We start from the raw sequence: 21,690 nt of genomic DNA, 5'->3' as shown, positions 1-21,690 counted from the left end.
GGCGTTGAATAAGTGCAGCTTCACATAATTACTGTGTTCGCATCTCATCCTATCTCTCGGTCAAATTCAGAAATATTGAATTGTTCAACTTTGAGCCTATATTGCATCATCATGCCTTCAGCCGCAATCGAGACCCTCCCTGGTCATATTCTCGGCGGAGATGCCCAGAGCAGACCACGCCTGGACCAGCCCTTGACTTACACGGGCAGTCTTGACAACTACTCCCAACTTGACGTTACCCCAGTCATCGGTCGCGAATTCAACGGTCTTCAAATCCGAGACCTGCTGAAATGGGATGATGTACACATTCGAGACCTTGCTGTCACAATTTCTCAACGCGGAGTTGTCTTTCTCAAGGACCAGGATGTCACTCCTCACGAGATGAAGGACTTTATGCTGCGACTCACAGACCTCGCCGGGTGCCCTACTAGTTCAGGTCTGCATGTTCACCCGCTCACAGAGGAGGGGAGTGAACTTGGTGATCAGATCAGTGTCATCTCGAGTGAGAAACAAAAGAAGGGTGGCGGTTTGACACATCAACTGAGTGATGTGAGCCGATTTGCGAGCGCCGGTTGGCACTCTGATATGTGCGTATAAACGCATACCACTAAGACAAAGTATACTAACCTTGCAAAGTACCTTTGAAAAGGTCCCCTCAGATTATGCCATGCTCAAGATCCATACACTACCAGCGACTGGTGGTGATACGGTATGTCAGCCATTTACACTTGACAAGCAATACTGAAGCTATTCTTGGCGCTTCAAATATCTTGTCTTTACTGCAGGCATCTTGCTAACTCAACCAGCTCTGGGCATCAGGATACGAGGTCTACGATAGACTCTCAGGTCCCATGAAGAAATTCCTCGAAGGCCTGACTGCAACTCACGACGCGACATTCTTCCACGATGAAGCACGCCGTCTCGGCAACCCTATCCGCAAGGGCATCCGTGGCTCCCCTCTGAACCAGGGCGAGCAACTCACATCCGTTCATCCTCTAATCAGAACAAACCCAGTAACAGGCTGGAAGTCAGTTTTTGTCAACAAGGGTTTTACCAAGCGCATCAACGGACTTTCCAAGGATGAGAGCGACACTCTCCTCGCGTACCTCTTCAACCTGGTCACGCAGAATCACGATGCTCAGGTCCGATACAGATGGAGCAAGAATGACTGCGCCATCTGGGATAATAGATCGACGTTTCACTGTGCTACCTATGATTACGACGCAGCACGAGCTGGTGATAGAGTGTGCAGCTTGGGCGAGGCGCCGTATCTTGATACCAACAGTAAGAGCCGTAGGGAAGCGCTCGGTATTTGAGAGGCAGATTTAGTTAGGAATAAATGAGACAAAGAATGTATGATTATTGTGATTCTGAATCTGAATCTGATGAACACGTTGATTATAAATTATAGAGATGATTAAAAGATGAAGTGAGTATCATACCTAGAGTCGGATATTTTGTAATCGTCGATCCCAGACGTTCAGCTACTGAGCCTCGAATTCCAAGCTGAACGAGGCACTACAATTCATAGTAAATTAGGCGATTGGTCCTCTTTACGCCATAACCACACTTACATCAGGGTACCAGAAAGGTTGGCCGCTGGAGGCATGGCAGATGAAATTATCAAGTCAGCTTATGGTGTTTAGACTCTACGCTTCTGTCGTTTATTTTTGCTCTCTAAAGCTCAGTACAGTACCCACTAGGCTTGGCAGGCCTAGACCCAAGCCCAAGCTTTCTTCAACGGGCTAAAGGTTGCGTTGCAATGAAATTCTGCCGAGCCAACAATCACTTTGTCCAGGAACAAGTGCAACGTCACTCGTCATTGCCGTTGCCGTTGTCATGAATACCATCGCTTCATGAGCAGCCAATGATTCAATGAAGCCTCAATTCATGTCGTTCGGCTTGAGACGGGCATTGGGTAGTACGAAGCCCAATGCTCTCTCTCTCGCCCCAACTCCGACACAACAGTCTTCCACTGTCGGAGGCAGGAACCCGATGACCCGTGCCCGTACCCATCGTACCTTCCACTCACGACCCCTCCCCCACATCAGCTTAAGAGCTAGCTCTCTACTACCTTCTCTGTCAGCTTCAACTACTACTTCAACTCGATCTCTACATACATCTACATCTCCATATCTACTTCAATCTAACCTTGCAACAACCTCAACTCGATCAATTCGATCTCGACCTTCTATACTCACCTCTCGTCACCAGCAGCGCAACTGCTCCTGTCGACGAGCCATGCTTCGCAACGGAAACGACGTTACCAGCGCGAGTCTCGACATCCGTCGAGGTCGCCAGGTTCTCCCCAAGAATGTCAAGCCGCTACACTACGATCTCACCCTCGAACCCAACTTCGAAACCTTCAAGTATGAAGGCACCGTTGTCATCGACTTTGACGTTGTCGAGGATTCCACATCCATTGCTCTCAACACAGTAGATCTCGAGATCCACGACACTCTTGTTGAGGCCAATGGTGCCACCATCAGCTCCTCCCCCTCTCTCGACTATGACAAGGACTCACAGACTACAACCATCACATTCGACAAGACCATTCCCGCAGGCCAAAAGGCGAGGTTGACCCAGCGTTTCACCGGTACTCTCAATGATGACATGGCTGGTTTCTACCGATCTTCATACAAGGACGAGCAAGGAAACACAAAGTACATTGCAACCACCCAGTTCGAGGCCACCGATGCTCGCCGAGCATTCCCCTGTCTCGATGAGCCTGCCCTCAAGGCCACCTTCGCTGTCACTTTGATCGCTGACAAGGACCTGGTCTGCCTAGGCAACATGGATGTTGCATCCGAAAAGGAGGTTGACTCTAAGGTTACAGGTAAGAAGAGCAAGGTCATCACATATAACAAGACGCCCATCATGTCTACATACCTGCTGGCTTTCATCATCGGAGATCTCAAGCACTACGAGACCAACAACTTCCGAGTCCCCATCCGAGTCTGGTGCACTCCTGACCAAAACCTCGACCATGCTGTCTTCTCGGCTGAGCTAGGTGCACGAACCCTTGAGTTCTACGAGGAGCAATTTGGCAGCAAATATCCTCTTCCCAAGATGGACATGGTTGCCGTGCCTGATTTTGCTGCCGGAGCCATGGAGAACTGGGGTCTTATCACATACCGAGTTGTTGACCTTCTCCTGGATGAGAAGACCAGCAGTGCGGTTACCAAGAAGCGTGTCGCCGAGGTTGTTCAGCATGAGCTGGCTCACCAATGGTTCGGCAACCTCGTCACAATGGACTTTTGGGATGGTCTCTGGCTAAAGGAAGGATTTGCCACATGGATGTCGTGGTACTCTTCCAACGCCTTTTACCCCGAGTGGAGAATCTGGGAAGGTTATGTCACAGAGGATCTGCGATCTGCTCTGGGTCTTGACTCCCTACGCAGCTCTCACCCTATCGAAGTGCCCGTCAAGCGCGCAGATGAGGTCAACCAGATTTTCGATGCCATCTCATACGAAAAGGGCTCTTGTGTCCTTCGCATGATCTCCAAGTACTTGGGCGAGGATGTTTTCCTCAAGGGTATCCGAATTTATCTCGACCGACACGCCTACGCCAACACAGAGACCACTGATCTCTGGGCAGCTCTCAGTGAGGCCAGTGGTAAGGATGTTGAGCGTGTTGCCGACATCTGGACCAAGAAGGTAGGTTACCCTGTCGTAGCCATCACCGAGGATGAGTCCAAGGGCACAATCCATGTCAAGCAGAACCGGTTCCTTAGAACGGCCGATGTGAAGCCTGAGGAGGATGAAGTGCTCTACCCAGTGTTCCTTAACCTCCGAACAAAGGAGGGTATCCAAGAAGACCTTGCGCTCAACGTCCGTGAGGCCGACTTCAAGGTGCCTGACTTTGACTTCTACAAGATCAACTCTGGTCACTCTGGTATCTACCGCACATCTTATACTAGCGAGAGACTCCAGAAGCTTGGACAGAACGCCAAGGCAGGACTCTTGGGCGTCGAGGACCGAGCCGGAATGATTGCTGATGCTGGTGCTCTTGCCGCCGCTGGTTACCAAAAGACATCTGGCTTGTTGTCTCTCCTCCAAGGGTTTGACTCAGAAGATGAGTTCATCGTCTGGGATGAGATCACCCTCCGTGTCGCTTCTCTTCGAGACGCTTGGGTCTTTGAAGAAGACGACGTTAACAAGGCTCTCAAGGCTTTCCAGCGAGATTTGGTCAGCAAGAAGGCCAACGAGATCGGCTGGAACATTTCAAGCTCTGACGATTTCACCGCTCAGCGCTTCAAGGCACTTATGTTCGGTAAGGCCGCCATCGTCGAAGACGAGGCTGCAAAGAAGGCGGCCTTTGAGCTGTTTGAGAAGTTTATCAACGGCGACCGAGAGGCTGTACAGCCCAACCTCCGATCTAGTGTGTTTGGAGTTGTGCTTACATACGGAGGCGAAGCCGAGTACAACGCTATTCTCAAGGAGTACGAGACTGCCAAGCAGAGCAGCGAGCGTAACACAGCTCTTCGATCACTCGGCTTTGCCAAGGATCCTGCTCTCATGAAGCGAACTTTTGCGTACACTCTAAGTGACAGCGTCAAGACTCAGGACATCTACTTGCCTCTTGCTGGTCTCCGCGCTCACAAGGAGGGTATTGTTGCTCTTTGGGGATGGGTCAAGGAGAACTGGGATGTTCTCACCAAGCGACTTCCTCCTGGTATGTCACTCCTCGGCGACATGGTGGCCATCTCAACAAGCTCCTTCACACATGCCGACCAGATCGACGATGTCAAGAGCTTCTTTGAGCAAAAGGGTAGCAAGGGATTCGAGCTTGAGCTGGCTCAGAGCCTCGATAGCATGAAGGCCAGGCAAAACTGGCTCGCTAGGGATAAGGAGGATGTTAAGCAGTGGCTTGTCCAGAACAAGTACCTGTAAAAGGTGCATAGAAAGGGGTTCTTGGCATAGGAAATCACCACTTGAAATGAATAAACAATTACAACACCTCAACTAAAAGGTGCCCCTGTGTTAAATCAACCAAGCCAGAGCTTATAGTGAAGCGCATCATTTGCATAAACACAATCAATAATGCAAGATATGTTTGTCGTCTATTATACATGTACAGATGATACACGGTCATACACCACCACTATGTCTGTCCCTATTCTTTCTGTTCATACACCTCATAAGTCTTCTTTTTTATTTCACTTCCCTTTAAGCCTTACCAGTCAACCAATCCCTCTCCTTATTCTTACCGTATCCTGCTGTTCCGGTAACAGGCAGATCACGCTTCCGCAGCTCCTCCTCAATGACCTTCCATCGACCAACCGCAACCTCGCGGTCGATGGGTGTGACTCTCCTGTTGTGCACTGTCACGTTGGGGAGCGCGGCGAGAGCCTTTTGCTCCTCGAGAACCTCGGCCAGCTTCTTGCCGCGCTTGTTGATGGTTAGTGCTACGATGATGAGCTCGCGTGGTGTCTTGGCTGCAGCGAGCTTCACGTCGGGGATGAAGTGGCCGGTAAGTTGGTAGAGACGCTTTCGGATCTATTTCTTTGTTAGTTCTGTGCTTTCTTACGTGTGAGGTTAGAAACTTACAGCAAACTTGAGGTAGTCGTTATCTAGGGTGACAGTCTTCCATGAGGGGTCCAGAGCATTAACCATCTGCTGGGCCTCATCAGCGGAGATTTCGACCCTCTCCTCAAGCTCCTGAGGTCTAGCCTTGAGCTTCTCCGTAACAATGCGGAAGTGAGAGCTCAACTGAGCCTTTCCATTCTTGAATAGAACACCAGCGGATAGTGTCCTGTCCAGGTGGGCCCTGTTGCCGATGGGCCACTTCTTCACAGCGTACTCCTCGAGAAGACCTCGCTGCTGGTACGAGAGTGACTCAACCAGAGCTTGGCGCAGATAAACCTCCAACACAGGCTGGTCCTTTACTCGCTCTGCCTTGGCGAAGCCCTTGAATTCGCTCTCCTCGCCCCAATGGCCGGGCTGCTCCCACCAAGTCTTGAGAGTGCTAATTTCCTCCAGATCATCAATTGACGTCGCAGGCGTATATCCAGTCTCAACAGCCTCGACCTCCTTCTCAGTCAAAGCCTCAGAGTTGCTAGGCGGCAGCACAAGACGAGTGTTGCGCACGGGTGTAGGTCTACGGTCGACATTCGAGAGTTCCTTAGCCTCGTCCGGCAGATTCGTAGGTTGCTCCGGCTCCGGACGCTCATTATAAGGATCCTCAGCACCGGGAGCCTCGCCCTTCCAGAGCTGCTTTCGGATCCATTGTGTCTTGTCTCCGAGGGCGTTGACGGGTGTGGAGGTTGAGAAGGTGGCGCGGGCGACAAAGGGGACTCGGTGAACGGGGACGACTGCCGACGGTAGCGAGGCGAATGCGCCTACTCTCGGTATTCGAGGCATTGCGAGGTGGTATCGGAGGTGACCTGAGGTTTAGAAAAAGGATTCGTGATGGGGTCGTTGATCTGGATACAACTCGATATGGGAACTTTTTCCAGTGTGGTGCTATTGGCCAATGGGAACGTACGAGGCTGAGGGTGGATACCGGGGTCTGACCCACCTATCGTCGACTATCGATAGCCTCAAGTGATTGACGTGCGACCTCCCATGTCCGATAAGCAACCAGTCACAGCTCCATACTAGCCGCAATGGCACGAATATCTTTGTTTATTCTCCTCCTGGGAGCATTCATTTCCCTAGCAGCAGCATGTACGCGAAATACTCACGATAAACCCTTGTAATAGCTAACACATGCCTCCCAGCCACGCCCACCTTTTGCAAATGCACATGCTTTAAGAACAGCACCATCATCCCTCTCGGTCCCAAAGACGAGTCCCTCCGCCGCTCCGTCGTCGATCTCCCCACAGTCCAGCTCGAGCCGCGCTCAAAGTCGAAATCATGTTCCGAGTGCACAAAGGCCTTTTGTCTCAAGCAAGGCATCGATTTTTGCAAAGACGCGACCGAGGAGGATGTCTCCACCATGTGCTTCCAGCGCGACAGCAATAAGGACAAGATCATCGTCTGGGCGTTTATCGTTGGGACTGTCGGGTTGCTGGGCTGGGCTGCTTTCAAAAAGGTTGTGGCGATGCGTCAGGGGGGTGCGTTTCCGAGACAGGGTAGCAACTATGCTCCTATGCAAGGGAATTTCCGATGAGTTTATGAATAAAGCATTATATCAGGCTCGTTAGATTGAGCCGGACGCGACTTTACGGTATTGGGTAGAAGGGCCTTTCGGCGTTGCTTTGGTTTTCATCGATTTAACATGGGGTTGACCCCCTATCATAACTAGTACAGTTGGATCATTCATGAGCTATGTTTCAAAACAGATCAAGCATCGTAACAAATTTTAATACATCCTATATACGCCGTCTTTTTCCACCTTCTGACCTTTCTTACCAGGTCTAATCATTAACTCCCAGTTTATACCATTTTCATTGCCGAATCTCGCTCCCCTCTACGCCGCAATAGCAACAACATCCGTCTAGGCTGTGTTGAGCTTGCGACGAGTGCGGACAGCATCAGCCAGGTCCTCGAGGACGGTGACGGTGTCCTCCCAACCAATGCAAGCATCAGTGATGCTGACACCACGCTTGAGAGCGGCGGGGCCCTCAGCGGGGACCTTTTGGTTGCCCTCGCCAATGTTGGACTCGATCATGACACCAATAATGGCCTTCTCACCCTCACGGAGCTGCTCACCAACGACCTTGGCAACCTTGGGTTGGTTTCTGTGGTCCTTGGAAGAGTTTCCTGTTGCAAGTTAGAATTGAGAATGTTAAAGGGGTGTTGGATAACATACCGTGGGAGCAGTCAATCATGATAGCCTCCTTCTGCTTCTTGTCCTGGAGGACCTTCTTGGCATTCTGGACACTGTCCTTGTCAAAGTTGGTACCCTTGGTTCCTCCACGGAGAATAACGAAGCAGTGCTCGTTACCCTTGGTTCTGGTGATAGCAGCAAGGCCCTGCTTGGTAACACCCATGAAGTGGTGCTGAGCGGCGGCGGCGCCAATGGCGTCAATGGCAACGTTAAGACTACCATCTGTACCGTTCTTGAAACCAACGGGGAAAGAAAGACCAGAAGCAAGCTCACGGTGAAGCTGGGACTCGGTAGTACGGGCACCGATAGCGCCAACAGAGATACAGTCAGCAAGGAACTGGGGAGAAATGGTGTCAAGCATCTCAGTGGCGATTGGCAGACCCTGGGTGGTCAGGTCGACGAACAGCTGGCGGGAAACACGGAGACCCTTGTTGATCTTGAAGGAGTTGTCGATATCGGGGTCGTTGATAAGACCCTTCCAGCCAACGGTTGTTCGGGGCTTCTCGAGGTAGGCGCGCATCACGATGCAGAGATCCTTGTCGAGTCTGTCAGAGACCTCCTTGAGTCGGGCAGCGTATTCCTGGGCGGTAGCAGGGTCGTGGATGGAGCAGGGGCCGACGACGACAAGAAGTCTGTCGCTCTGGCCGAGGACAATGTCGGCGGCATCTTGACGGCCCTTGACAACGGTGTTTGTGGCCTTCTCGGGGAGAGGGATTTCGGAGGTGAGGAGAGCAGGAGGGATCAGAGGATCCTGTCCGAGGACTGGTTCATGTTAGCCAATGGACTTGCTGTGTTTTTGTGTATGTAGGAGGGATGGGTAGCTGCAGCATTGGTAACCTAGGACAACTGTTGAAGCTTCGCAGTTGCCCTCTCCAATGAGTAGCTTGCCTACGAGAGAGGTTGCCACGAAGCATCATGAGTCCTCTGCACAGCTCCAACCCAGGTCGAAGAGCAACAAATTCAATGGCAAACACTAACCTCTGGTGTCATCGGCAGCGATGGTAGACATGTCGATAGTAGCTGAAGGCATTGTAAATATGTTAACTGAGCTGTTCCTGTTGCAACTAGAAATTTTGATATGGAGGGGCTCGAATTACCTTTGGGCGGGATGTGGTATTTAGATAGATGCTGTGTAGCTATACGGAGTAAGCGATGCTAGATTGGTGAGTCAAAGTAAACTTCGAGATAAACGCCACAGGGCTGAAATAAACAAGTCAGATGGATTGATGCAAGCAAGAAGTTGTTGAAGTAGACGCACTTTTTTTTTATCCTTCTTTCTTAGGGTGACTCAAAAGTTCTGGATGCACTCAGGCCAGCCCAGCCCAAGCAGAGCCCAGGGTAGCAGTAGCACCGCACCGGAGGCGCTTCGGAGGGGAGAACCCCACCGAGGGGTCAACCAATTTTTGCAGGGGACTTGTATGCAAAATACATTGGGTTCACTACGTCAGGGTTCTAGAATTTTATGGACAATTATCAATGGTCTAAGCTCAATTGGCTCCGATTTTGGGTCCTCCAGTCTCTCTCGGTTAGAAGGAAGAAGACTCTTTATATCGTGTCGTCTTGACATGTGGATTAGTAGGTTCATTATTTAATGATGCAGTGCCGCCTATTTCGGAGGCTGGCTGCTGGCTGCTACTGACTACGAATACAATATGCATGCAAGGAACGGGTGATTCCTTTTACCGCCACATGTTCTAAATCCGCACGAAAGGGTGTAACCTCCCTCTGGTCCTCCACAAAGCTGTGAGAGGTCATCATGTCGTCTGTTGTTGTATTGCATTAGCTTTTTCTTTACGAGTTGTGAGTACGATTTGTGCACAAAAGATTGAGGCATCTTGAGGTCATTTCTTTATTCAAAAGCCTATTCGACTCTTACCTACTCATAGGTAATTGGACACATACATAAGGCTGTTCGGGTCTTGACGATTTCGATCCGGGGTCCAAGGGTCTGCCAGCCTAGGGTAATAATGAACGTAGTGTTGATTCCTCCCTACCAATAAACGCGTCCAGGAAAACAACGTGAAATGTTGTGATAATCAATCGCATCCCTTGACAAAGTAATATGAGCAATTCGCCTTCAGAGGATTTGTGGAACAAGGGAGAGGATTCCTGGTGACGTCGGCATGTAACAATTCTTGTGACAGGGTCTCTTGGTATCGTGGCGGCTTGCAAATCTCCCCACGTTTAGAACTTGTGAGGTTTATCAGTTGCACAAAGGAATGTGTGTTCGCCAAGGAAAAGGGGCGATTGATGAACCACCAAAACATGGGAAATTGCCTGGGAGGATGCATCGACCTTGAGTAATGCTACTACAAACATGTCGTGTCACAAGATGGGAAAAGAGTTTGTGTTTATTACTGACGGGACTGGTTCCTCTGATATTATCACATATTTTCCCATGACACTACCCTACAGCACGGACCGGAAGGTCAATCACCGAAGAGTCTAGCCTATAGCCTAACCAAAAGATCTGAGGTGGTGATCTGAGCCAAGTACAGAAGCTGTCTCAGACATCAACCAGCCCGTTGCAACGTCTCAGAAGAATACACGACGGAAAGACGGGAATTCGAGCAAGCGAAACACGACTGAAACCTAGACATTCAAGTTTCCGCTGACAACATGCCGACTCGACTCTCACAACTTGTTGTTGAAAGGTAGTGAACTATGAACCGTGTTACGTCTGAGCCTCGTACTGCGGATCTGTTGGCCCGTGAGACCCCTGTTGCTAGTCCTAGTCTAGGCTGCTCACTGAGCCCGCCTCTTGACATTTGCTTTTCTCGCGATAGAGAGAAGCATGACAGACAAGACAAGCCTTCGTGTCAAGGGTCAATTAGATCATCGGCTTCCTCAACAAGGGATCGCTCGGGTTCTCGGCGACCCCACGGCAAGAGTCCTAGGAATCCGATCATCTGGTGAAGTGAACCGAATGCGCGCCATGGCGTTGTTGGTCTCGTTTTGGTCTCCATTTCATTGACAAACTTTGGCCTTGCTTTTTTTTCCACCTTGATTCACTGACAGAACCAACCCAACCAACCCCTTTCCCCCTTTGACTTGGCAGTGAAGTCAGTGTCGTTGTTTCTTTTGATCTTCAGCTTTTCATCGACATTTTATTCTTTGATTCAATACAGTAAACGCTGCGCAGTTTACGTCCTAGTTCTTTGTTTACTTTCGTCCGGTTTACAAAACGGTTTCGCTTCACCCAACGCCGAGACATACCCTCAAATCAAGAATAGTATAGACCGCCTTATTTCCCCGCTCTCCTTCCATTGTCTCAGTGACAGCCAGCCCCAAAAAGACCCCCAGCCTCTTAGAGACCCAGTATCTGCCTGGCTTACTGCCTGCGTTCCAAGCTTCCACTTGACTTGCCCCCTCCCCGTCACAGCCTCCGATCCACTATCCGTGGCTTCCCAGCTTCCATCCTTGATCAAGGCCGCCACTTCCTCGTGAACTCAACTCTGACCAAAGCCCAACCTCTTACACTTGCTTTTGCCTGTCGTTGACTTTATTCTCTTCATATCTTGTCAGCATCATCACCATCAAGCCCAAACTTCTTTTTTTTTTGATCCCGCTTGCATCACCCATCCATCGCCTTACATCGGATATCCCCGCGAGCACTACTGTACGACTTTCCCGGGGACCTTTTGGCTGTATCCACCCGCATTGATACGCAGGGTCCGATCGCAAGGTCTACATCACTTGATCGATCCAGCTCGTCGGACAACTTGTGCAATTTCTAGACATCAACAATAACGAATAACTTGCAACAAAACGAGACAAAATGTTTGCAGCACAACAGCATCCCTTTGAGCGGAAACGGGGTCGGGAGGAAGAAGGGCTCGCTGCCAACGGCATGAGCTTCGGTGAGCACCGAAATGTAAGTTTACTAACCATCATGATAATGACAACCCCGGGTTTATTCAAGTACGAGATTCTAACTTTTGTAGAAACGACTTCAATGTCTTCCTCTTCGTGCGTCTCCTCGAACCGCACAGCAATGGTTACCCGATTCGTCCATGCAAGCCTCCAACATGGCTTGCAATGATCAGTTCCAACAAACTAGCTTTTCGCAATGGCCTCCAGCAAATACGACGCCACAGAACCATGGATATTCTGACATGAACATGATGCAAACAAGTCAATTTGATCAACAACAAGCATCGGACCGATTGAGCATGATGCAACTGGAGTCTGACAACTCCAACGGGCGCATGGCCACTCCCATTCAGCCCAGCTTTGCCGCACAGGTTAGAGGTCAGCAGCCAATGATGGCCCATCCCAACGGCGTTGCAAACCTTGGACATAACAATACCGGCCTCAACGATGACCAGAGCATTCCTCGCACAATGGCTGGAGGATGGCAGGCTGTTCAGAACGAGCGACGCCTCCCCTCGCCTATTTCCGAATGTGATGATGCCATGGTGTGCCAACCCGTCACCCCTATCACGGTGCATTTCGACTCCGGCATCAACGGCAACATGTCTCCGGGCATGGCACATCCTAACGTGAGAGTTGAGCCATCACCTCCCCATGACGTGGAACACCACATGATGGATGCAGAACCACTCTACCCAACACAAACGGCCGATGGCGAGGGTGACCCTACAACACCTTCTCCTCGACGAGGTCATATTAGAAGTCGACACACCGTCAACAACTGGACATGGCAACCCGGCATGAAGAAAAGTTTTAGTATAGGATACCGCTCAGACTGTGACAAATGCCGCGACAAGGTTCCGGGTCATTTCAACCACATTATCGTTTCTTAGGAGGGACAAGAGGTCATTGTGGACAGTGAGGAACATCCTGCTCTATAGGACAGTGTTATAAGGCCACGCGATTGGCTGGAAAGGAGACAAAAGAGCAATATTGGTCTTCGAACCAAAGCTTTGCAAAGGAAGACTACAAGAAGACTCCCGAAGCCCATGTGGAAGAGTTCTTTTGAAACTTCACCTCAGCAACTCTAGAACAGTTATGCCATTCGTGTGGCTCCGGGCTCACACTAGACTCATGACGAAATTCGCTGGAGACTGACAGCAGGACACGATCTTTTATCTTTTACTTTGTTACCCGGCGTTATGGATATTGGGAAGCGGCTGCAACAGCATTTGATCATTCAGGGCACAATTTGTTACCCACAAGGAAACAGGGATTTGGAAGTTGGCGAACCGGTTGGTATCAAGGTATAAATGGAAATACCACAGTAGCGATAATGTCAATATCAATAATGGAGCTATGCAAAGCTCAATCACACAAACACACCAAGCACCGTGACGATACTGTTTAGTCGCTTAGTATTGAATAGATAAGCAGGCAAGTGAGTTGCATAAAAACCAGTATTGATTGAGTGGTTGATATAAATACTAGATCATTCTTAGTGTATGTATTGCCTAAGAGTGGACTAATGATTTCGTCTGTACTGCTTCAAGTTCCTATTTTTTAGCAACCCGCCTGATAGATAAAGTAAAGTAGGGCTTTGCCTCACACCTAATGGTACATACAAGATGGTCCCCCGACGCCGTCTAATGCACTGCCAATCTACACATATGATACACTCCTTGTAGTTCCCTCCGTTTTCAGTCAGCTTTGTATCCCTTTCCATCGCATTGCTGCCTTTTGCCTTTCCAATTATATTTTTATACAGTTTACCAGAACTTCCACCATGACTTGCCGGAGGCTGGACTGGCCGCAGGTTGTGTGCCCAGTCGGTCTAGAGGACCTCCGTTTTGTTGATTTTCCCGTTCAGTCTGAATTGCTTGCTCCAGCTTCGCTTTACCGTCAGCAGCCAAGTTAGTCAACTGTGTCTGTACCGCGACCAATCCCTCCGTCGCTTGTTCCTTGATCTCCTCCTTCTTCCCACCCCCTAACACACCAGAAAAGACTCCCAGCACGCCCTTGCCACTCGATGTCTTTGTAGTAGTACTCTCCTCGGTCTTGTTGTCCTGGAATGTAGGCTTAATGTGCTCCTCGAAATGTGTGCGGTGTTCGGGGGCGGCGAGCAGAGGTGGTAGCTTCTCGCCCCTCGCTTCAGCTGCTTGGTTGGCCTCCTCGACGAGGAGGATTTGGTCCTCGGTAGCTTCGCCCTTGATGTAAGCGAGACGGGCCATGGCGAGCTCGTCGGCTTCGAGTCGCTTCTGTGCTTCGACCCATTCGGCTCGGCGGGCGCGGTTATATTGAACCATGTCCCAGACGGAGTATACGGAGACAACACCTGCGACGGCTATATGATGTCTGTTAGTTCTTGTTTCTGCCCAATGCTGTATTGTAGCATACCTGTGAATATCACAATGCTTCCCACAGTCCACCGATGCGCAACGTCAAAGAATCTCCTCGACGCATCGATGAACCTATCCGTCTTGCTAATCTGAGCATGCTGAGCGGCAAGATGAGCCTGGCGCAGTCTCCTCACACGCTGCTCGGGTGTCTCGCCGGGGATGCGCGGCGTTCTTTGGGCGGTTTTGGAGGTTGCGTGGGGGATTGTGGACGTGAAGCGGGTGGCGTCCTTGACGCTTCTGGGGCCCATCTTGGAGGCCATTGCTGCTGTGGAGAGCAGTTGTTTCCTAGTTCTCAGTGAAGAGCTGACGGAAGGGTAGGTAAACAGAAACCGTTGGTTTTTTGCGGTCGTCGTGGGGGTATCGTCGTCAGAGCGGGAAAGTGGTGTCATGAGATTTTTTGGGTCGTTAAACTGGCGTGCAGAGTGGAATTGTGGAGTTTTGATTGGTGCGGAGTAGGTTCGGTTCAGAGGAGGTGGCTGTCAACGATGAAGGTTCATGAAGATCTTTAGATAATGACGATGATATTGGGATTAATTGATACTATTTTATCTATTCTAGGTGTTTGTTAATGGTAATACTATTGCGGTGCGTAAGCACTGTCCGAGGGCGCCCACGATCTGGAGGAGAGCATATGGATGTTGCTACACTGGCATTGAAGAAATCGCACATCCTCAAGCAGGGAAGCAAAAACAAACTTAAATACAGCGGGCTACCCTAGGAAGCATCTTGAGGTCTCTAGATAGGACACTCACCGCACGCTGAGATTAGATCAAAGGTTGTTCCAGTGCCGCCGCATCTCAACTGCACAGCTCGGCGGTGTCGCGAGCCTCAGTTTCTACAGCAGGTCAAGAAGCTTCTACTACAGGCATCAAGGGCGCGACGAGTACTGTAGATGGGAAGCATTTGAAAGGCACAGCATGATTTACATAGAGCGTCACATCGAGGCAAAAACCTCTTCTTCATGAGACGGCATCAAGCCACCAACATAATGAAAAGTGTGGTTCAAAATCAAAAATTCCGCCCCCTATGGCCCCGAAGGACAATAGAGCAAGGAAACGACTCCGCGTTGTGCAATGCAGGCCTTCCATGCTGAGGAAGCCAATTCATGAGCTGGCCTCCTCGGAACAAGGTAAGTATGAAGAGAAAAGGAAATCGAAATCAAAAGCGGGCGACGAAGGCGGGGCTTTATAGGAATTTGGGGCCCTCCTTGATGCCTTGAACTTGAGGCGCACAGGGGGCTGGGAAATTGCTGCCTTTGGCAGGGACCACCAAAGGTTGATTGCCTAGAATTGTGCGTGCACTTGCAAGTGAATAACTGGAGGCTCTTTCCATAAAATTGTGATTATCTGCAATGTTTGTCCTCAAACGAAACAAGCTTTTGAAGAGTGTTTGTGATAAAGAGGAGAAATTTTACTAGCGTTGCGACCAGCGCCGACAGTGATTGGAGACAGACATGCAGACATGCTTGTGTGACAACCACCTTTGATGAATGTTCTCGCCAGTCGCGTAGGATATTATTATTTGAAAGAGTTATTCATTGAATTAGTGACGTGCTGAGCTTCAATGCATAGTGAATTAGTTTACGCATAATCATAATCCCATCATTGGCTTGATTCAATCTTCATATCATCAGTATTCTCCACGACTCTGTCTCGAATTCGAGTTAACATAGCTGCACCTCATATGCTTGGCTTGTCCCAGGAGCGAGTGTTCCATCTGTCCATGTTGGTCGTATTACGCGTGAATTTCTCTGTAAAAAAGAAAATCACTTTTTATTGTATTTTGAAGAGCTTGATATCATTTCCGGCAATACTCTCATGATTGAGAATAGCCATCGTGGTGCAACTTACACTCATGCTCCTATTGCTTGACTCAGGGCGAACACTGACTCTTGACTGCGACTCTTAATATTTGTGCACGCAATTTAGAACTCTGCCGCCCGGCTGCATCTTGTCGGTTCATTATACTTGCATTGGCAAGAACAACTATTGACTGGAGGCTTTCTGTGGGTAGAGAGCGACATCTGTCTCTGCTCTGAATCGCGTACTTGTTAGATGAGGTCTGAGCCATCGTGTGAGAATGCTTCAGCTATCAGTCTCTGGGAATACAGACTATCTTCTTCCTCTTCTTTTATCTTGAGTCAATGCATTGCAAGAGATGGTGTCAATTATCTAAGACAGTCGCATCCATCTCATGTAGACTCACCTGCCAATAGTGACATCTGGACACTGACTGGACGGCCAGACTCATAACGACTCCACAGTTCTAGACCTTCCAGTCCGACCAAACGGCCCCCGCTACAACGTTTTCCCGCTCGAGATTCTGCAAAATTGGAAGGAAAGCCCACTTCTGCACGTGATGCGCTCCTTCCCGCTAGACTCGCTAACCACCCCCCACCAATGCAGAAGGTAGGGCACGAAAACCCTTCTAGGAATTTGACAAGCCTCAACCCTCCGAAATTTCCACGCCTCACGACCCGACATCGACAATCGGAGCACGGTAAGCAGACAAAATGGTATGGATATACGCGCCCATTGTGATGGCGATGAGATGATTGTCGCCATCATGTTTGCCAGCATTCGCTGACCTGCAATTCTACAGACGATCCGGTACAACCAGAAGCTCGTCAACAACCGTGAGCAACACCCAACCCGATGAACGATATCATACCAGAGAACACGAGGAACTGACTCCTCGAATAGATTTCCGCAAGGATTGGCAACGCCGGGTTCGAACCCACTTCGACCAGGTATGACGATACTCCGACGAGAAAAACGATATTTCGATTTTCCAGAAACTCTTCAAGGCGCACAAATATTAACTGTTGGAATAGCCCGGTAAGAAGTCGAGGAGACGCACTGCTCGTCAGGCCAAGGCTGCCGCTCTTGCTCCCCGACCTGTCGACAAGCTCCGACCCGTTGTCCGATGCCCTACCATCAAGTACAACCGTCGTGTCCGCTCCGGCCGTGGTTTCACCCTGGCTGAGCTCAAGGTATGAAAAATATCCGAGTCGAGAACTAAAAAACGACTCGCAATGAAAATCCGCAATTATCCAGATCTGACTCTTTCTGCAGGAGGCCGGTATCCCCAAGGCTTTCGCTCCCACCATCGGCATTGCCGTCGACTTCCGCCGCCAGAACCTCAGCGAGGAGTCCCTTGCCGCCAACGTCGCCCGTCTCAAGGCTTACCAGGAGCGCTTGATCCTCCTTCCCCGCCGATCTAACGCCCCCAAGAAGGGTGACACCAAGACCGACGTTTCCAAGGTCGAGAAGGCCGCTCAAATCGCCGCTGCCTTCCCTATCGCCGCCACCGATCTCGCCGTCAAGGAGATCTCCAAGAGCGACATGCCCTCCAACATCGAGGCTGGCGCTTACCGAACTCTCCGTGTCGCTCGTGCCAACGCCCGATACGAGGGTGCCCGCCAGAAGCGTGTCCGAGATGCTGCCGAGGCCGAGACGGCCAAGAAATAAACTTGCAAAAAGGGAACTGGTGTTTGAGGGTTTTGCTCTTTATGTCATTGAGGCATGGGCAACGTCGGTTCGAGGCTCTGATGAAAGGCTTGGCCTGGGTTGGAGGAAGGATACTCTAGGTCCAGCTCAAGAAATTTACTGCATGATCACCGGCTTTGTTCTGTCATACCTACCTCGGTCAATGGATGCATTACGTGCATATGGTGTCTCTGCTTGTTAAAAGTTACTTGTTATGATTTCAATTCGGTACATGCTCCACGTGATGTGACTGTCTATGTTCTCATTTTGTGTGATCTATCTATATGCCTACGACTTTGCTACTCGTCTGCCTTCTTCCCCAACAATTCCGTTCCTTGTCTGATTAAGTTTTGCAGTCGGCTCACTTGAGCTGACTCGAGGGTTTGTCCGTTCTTGACAATCTCGGTACACAATACCAGACAATTCTCTCTATCCACCTTGGCCATGTTGGCCTGCTGCTTTGGGTCAACCTGCTGAGGTTTCAGAGCAAGTTCCTCAGGAATAGCGGGAGGAACCTCAGGCATGCCACTCTCGATTTGAGGTGTTTGATCGTCTGATGCAGTCTTGCCAGTGATTGCAAAATTTAGAGCATCCATGGCTCCATCCACAGCGAGTACCTTTGCAACAACCTGTGCGCCATCCTGGGATCGCGATAGAAGGGCAAAGACAAACCATGCTTCGGACCGAAGAATAGGCCACTTTTCCTGTGTGATGAGGAAAGAAAGTATTTGGGAAAGATCATGTTCGGCATAGAACATATTTCTCGACTGTGTCTCTTCGTTCCCAGAGTTCCAGCCTGAGAGGACTCCGTCTAGAGGCATGGTGTGGAGCAAACGGCACACAGTAGCAACACTGCGGGCGGCCTCGAGTTTAGTCGGCTCTGTATCCGTGCGACCAAACAGAGCGATAATGTCGTGAACAGTTGTGTGCTTCTTGGGCGAACCCTCAGCCTCAACGGTCCTGGGGGTTGTAATCCGAAGGACGTTGTCGGGGGAGTTGACAAGAAGTAGGCGGAGCAGGGACACAGCCGAGAACTGGACTTGGGGAAGAGTGTCGATATTCAATATCCGTGGTACACTGTCAGGCTCTAGCAGCTCACCCAGCAATGATTTGTTCTGTACCGGGATTGCGAGGTTCTTGAGAAACGAGAGTGCTGAATGGAGAAGTTGGGCATCGGTGACTTCAGTGTTGGAGAGGAAAGCCTCAAGAGGAACATGAGCTCGATACTGCTGCACGAAAGAAGAAGAAGCCCAGTCCGAACGTGAGAGATTGCCAAGGGCTAGACAAGCTGCTGACTGCAGAATGGCATGAGGCTCTCTCAACCACTTGAGAAGAGATTGGGGCACAGAACTCTCGAGGGGGTAGAGGGCAGGGAAATAATCGCTGCCAGTCAGATCCGCCAGTGTCGTGAGCAACGAAGTGCAAAGTTGACCTAGCTCCTTGGCTGTGTCCTCGTCATCAAGCTCCGCATCGAACTGAGTGTGCGCAATGTAAAAGGCCTTGACAAACACATCCAACTGCTTTGACTTGAGAAGTCGTTCTTGGAAGGATTCATTTGCAAGATAGCTGGCTGAGGTGGACACAAGAGCGAGAAAGTCCTCAATATCAGAGCTGTGATCCGAGCTGGTTGCGAGCTTGAGGAGAACAGAGACTGTGTCAGGGTCTGCGACAAGCGCCTCACCATCGTGGGTGATGAGCAGAGCCAGGATCTTGCAGAAGTATGTCACCAGAGGGCTATACTCGAAAAGGTTAGGAGACTGGAGTAGAGCGATGAGATGGCTGCTAAGTCTTGACTGCGATGCGAGAATTTGGGCAGGTTCTATGGATGTCAGCTTTGATTTGGCGTGTGGTGAGAAATGGACCTACCGTAGTCCACAAGGACATTGTAAAGAACGGGAATCAAGTATGGAACAAGACTGTTGTCCCGCAAATGCTTAATGAAAGAAACAATGTACTTTCCCTCGACAACGCGAGCTCGGTTGGCTTCCGTATCAGCACAAGAGTTTCCAGTAACGCGCAAAGCTTGTACTTTGACACCGTGACTTTGCTGTTCCTCAGAAGCCAGGATGTCGAGGAAGAATTCGAGAATGCCTGATTGTCCATATGGTAATCTCCAAGCAACTGAATCTAGATTAGCAAGATTCAGATTAATTACCAGTGCAACTTACCGTCTCTACTTCCATCACCAAGTGCTTTGGCTGTGGTCTCTAACGTGGAAGCATCCTGTGATTTGAGAGCTTCCAGCACTGGAGAGAGTAGTTTTGTCCTTCGTGAGATGGCATCCTGAGATTCATTGGCTGCATCATATGCATCCGGTGAAACTCCGCTACCTTCTTGCTGCAACAAGACAGCTACGTCTTGAGGGGTTGATGCCATGATATGTTTCTCAGACAGTAGATATGTGGTGATGTTGATGCTTCTACTTGTTGTGTCAGTTATCCTACCCTATAAGACAAGTAGGACTGTTGTTTGCTTACAAAGAAGGAACGATTGTGATGATTCAGACTTGTTACTGTAAGAGAAAAAGATTGCAATGATTACTTGAAGTTTGAAGAAAATCACGGACTATTTTCTTCCTCCACCGCTTGAGTTGTCTCGTTTACTGATCTTTATTTGGTCAGCACTGTTGCATTCCTGCAAGCTCCATCGCGGGGCATATTTCGGTGAAGCTCGGTGAATCGCGGTGAAGCCCCTCTCTCACCTTGACTGGCGGCTAATACTCGGCAGGTCTTTGGCTGCCGGTGGTTCGGCGGGTGCAAAATTCCGACCTCGGAATGATCCGCATCAGCCAAACCCAACTTTGCTTTGCTGGGGAAAAAGTCTCGAGCGCCATCAAGATCCGATCCTCCTCCTCGTTGCGAACGAGGGCCACTTACGCTATTTCAACGTCGCTTCCTAGCGATAACTCCACCCTTGATCCCTCCGACACTCGATTTCTCTTCTCATCACCATAATCTTCTCACAATGGTACGCTATGCACTGACACACTCGAGTCCCGCCATGACTTTTATGTCTCGATTCGCCGCCTTCGACAAATTAGCCCGCTAACACTTTTGGTCACCCAGGCGCACAAATTCGTCGTCACAGCCTTCTTGACAGGCTCCCGAATCCTCGGTAGATCCTTCGTCGCCGCTTACAAGCAAGCTCAGGCTGCTTCCGCCTACCAGCGCGCCCAGGTCAAGGCCGGCAACACCACGGGCGGTGCTTCTCTCTCCTCAGGCATGACCCTCGACGAGGCATGCAAGATCCTCAACGTCAAGCCCCCTGCCGGCGGACAGGCCAACGTCGAGGAAGTGCTGAGCCGCTACAAGCGCCTATTCGACTCCAACGATCCCCAAAAGGGTGGCAGTTTCTACCTCCAGAGCAAGATTGTGAGAGCAAAGGAACGATTCGAGCGAGAGATTGGACCTTTACGGGAGAAAATGGAGGCAGAGGCAGAGATCAAAGAAGGCTTCAAGCCCAAGGTTTACAAGGACTAGTCTGACATTCCCTTATTTGCTTGGGTAGTGAACGATTGGAGGTGGTGGAAAAAAAAGCGGCACACCACACTTGTACGATTTGGCCTTGGAGTACGACAAAGACTCAAAAAGGGGCCTCGTAACGGGAGTTCTGAGGGGGTTTTCGGAGAAGGAGGGTGTTTCTCCTATATACATGTACATCTTCACTCGACTGCGGCATGGCACGGCGTTTATTGGGTTATCGGTGGCGTGATGAGCCGCCCGAGGTTGGTTCTTAGACGAAGAAAAAAAGACGACCTATGTTATCTTGTGTTTAATACAACTGTACGATATTGAACGGAGCACTTGGGGTTACATTTGTTGTGAATGGGAAACTCGGGCCATTGCGCATCCTTCGCCTGAAAGGCCGCAAAACGGCTTAAACGAAACGATCCGACCTGGCTACTTTTTACTTCTATACCTTTGATTTTGATAGTCACAAGCTGGCCAGATGCGAAAAATTGGCATTGTCCTGGGCTCTAGCTCTCAAGATAGGGCGATTATTGTCCTGGAACGACAAGAGTTTATTACCGCAATCACTGCAAAGACGCCAAGGTTGGAGGTTCTTAAATGGACAGTCCCAGGCACAAGGCATAAATATGAGATTTATCTATACCTATGTATATATAGGTATCTAGGCTTTAACTGATAATGGATAC

At 50.0% G+C, this 21,690-nt stretch overlaps 10 protein-coding genes across 10 annotated transcripts; 6 read left to right on the top strand and 4 right to left on the bottom strand.

The window, feature by feature from the left end:
- Positions 1-111: 111 nt before the first annotated feature.
- Positions 112-1,316, top strand: FPSE_09464 (uncharacterized protein; the record flags this gene model as incomplete). Its single annotated transcript, XM_009262581.1, has 3 exons — positions 112-587; positions 637-709; positions 807-1,316. The coding sequence occupies 3 exons, from the start codon at positions 112-114 to the stop codon at positions 1,314-1,316; spliced, it is 1,059 nt and encodes a 352-aa protein (XP_009260856.1).
- A 925-nt stretch (positions 1,317-2,241) lies between these two features.
- Positions 2,242-4,893, top strand: FPSE_09465 (uncharacterized protein; the record flags this gene model as incomplete). Its single annotated transcript, XM_009262582.1, has 1 exon — positions 2,242-4,893. One exon carries the CDS (start codon positions 2,242-2,244, stop codon positions 4,891-4,893), a length of 2,652 nt encoding a protein of 883 aa, XP_009260857.1.
- A 276-nt stretch (positions 4,894-5,169) lies between these two features.
- On the bottom strand, positions 5,170-6,363 carry FPSE_09466 (uncharacterized protein; the record flags this gene model as incomplete). Its single annotated transcript, XM_009262583.1, has 2 exons — positions 5,170-5,499; positions 5,551-6,363. 2 exons carry the CDS (start codon positions 6,361-6,363, stop codon positions 5,170-5,172), a joined length of 1,143 nt encoding a protein of 380 aa, XP_009260858.1.
- A 245-nt stretch (positions 6,364-6,608) lies between these two features.
- On the top strand, positions 6,609-7,114 carry FPSE_09467 (uncharacterized protein; the record flags this gene model as incomplete). Its single annotated transcript, XM_009262584.1, has 2 exons — positions 6,609-6,669; positions 6,723-7,114. 2 exons carry the CDS (start codon positions 6,609-6,611, stop codon positions 7,112-7,114), a joined length of 453 nt encoding a protein of 150 aa, XP_009260859.1.
- A 327-nt stretch (positions 7,115-7,441) lies between these two features.
- On the bottom strand, positions 7,442-8,804 carry FPSE_09468 (uncharacterized protein; the record flags this gene model as incomplete). The annotated part of the gene is made up of 3 exons (XM_009262585.1): positions 7,442-7,707; positions 7,757-8,536; positions 8,753-8,804. The coding sequence occupies 3 exons, from the start codon at positions 8,802-8,804 to the stop codon at positions 7,442-7,444; spliced, it is 1,098 nt and encodes a 365-aa protein (XP_009260860.1).
- Positions 8,805-11,552: 2,748 nt separating this feature from the next.
- FPSE_09469 (uncharacterized protein) lies at positions 11,553-12,540 on the top strand (the record flags this gene model as incomplete). The annotated part of the gene is made up of 2 exons (XM_009262586.1): positions 11,553-11,648; positions 11,719-12,540. 2 exons carry the CDS (start codon positions 11,553-11,555, stop codon positions 12,538-12,540), a joined length of 918 nt encoding a protein of 305 aa, XP_009260861.1.
- An 876-nt stretch (positions 12,541-13,416) lies between these two features.
- On the bottom strand, positions 13,417-14,306 carry FPSE_09470 (uncharacterized protein; the record flags this gene model as incomplete). The annotated part of the gene is made up of 2 exons (XM_009262587.1): positions 13,417-13,991; positions 14,045-14,306. The coding sequence occupies 2 exons, from the start codon at positions 14,304-14,306 to the stop codon at positions 13,417-13,419; spliced, it is 837 nt and encodes a 278-aa protein (XP_009260862.1).
- A 2,252-nt stretch (positions 14,307-16,558) lies between these two features.
- Positions 16,559-17,516, top strand: FPSE_09471 (uncharacterized protein; the record flags this gene model as incomplete). The annotated part of the gene is made up of 5 exons (XM_009262588.1): positions 16,559-16,582; positions 16,648-16,681; positions 16,749-16,795; positions 16,880-17,038; positions 17,121-17,516. The coding sequence occupies 5 exons, from the start codon at positions 16,559-16,561 to the stop codon at positions 17,514-17,516; spliced, it is 660 nt and encodes a 219-aa protein (XP_009260863.1).
- A 317-nt stretch (positions 17,517-17,833) lies between these two features.
- FPSE_09472 (uncharacterized protein) lies at positions 17,834-19,910 on the bottom strand (the record flags this gene model as incomplete). Its single annotated transcript, XM_009262589.1, has 3 exons — positions 17,834-19,353; positions 19,401-19,655; positions 19,703-19,910. The coding sequence occupies 3 exons, from the start codon at positions 19,908-19,910 to the stop codon at positions 17,834-17,836; spliced, it is 1,983 nt and encodes a 660-aa protein (XP_009260864.1).
- A 588-nt stretch (positions 19,911-20,498) lies between these two features.
- On the top strand, positions 20,499-21,013 carry FPSE_09473 (uncharacterized protein; the record flags this gene model as incomplete). The annotated part of the gene is made up of 2 exons (XM_009262590.1): positions 20,499-20,501; positions 20,600-21,013. The coding sequence occupies 2 exons, from the start codon at positions 20,499-20,501 to the stop codon at positions 21,011-21,013; spliced, it is 417 nt and encodes a 138-aa protein (XP_009260865.1).
- Between the last annotated feature and the right edge of the window lie 677 nt (positions 21,014-21,690).

The sequence above is a fragment of the Fusarium pseudograminearum genome, chromosome 2, assembly GCF_000303195.2.
Source record: "Fusarium pseudograminearum CS3096 chromosome 2, whole genome shotgun sequence".
NCBI lineage: Eukaryota > Fungi > Ascomycota > Sordariomycetes > Hypocreales > Nectriaceae > Fusarium > Fusarium pseudograminearum.
Note: the sequence above shows the minus strand (reverse complement) of the source record. Positions and strands in the feature narration are given on the sequence as shown.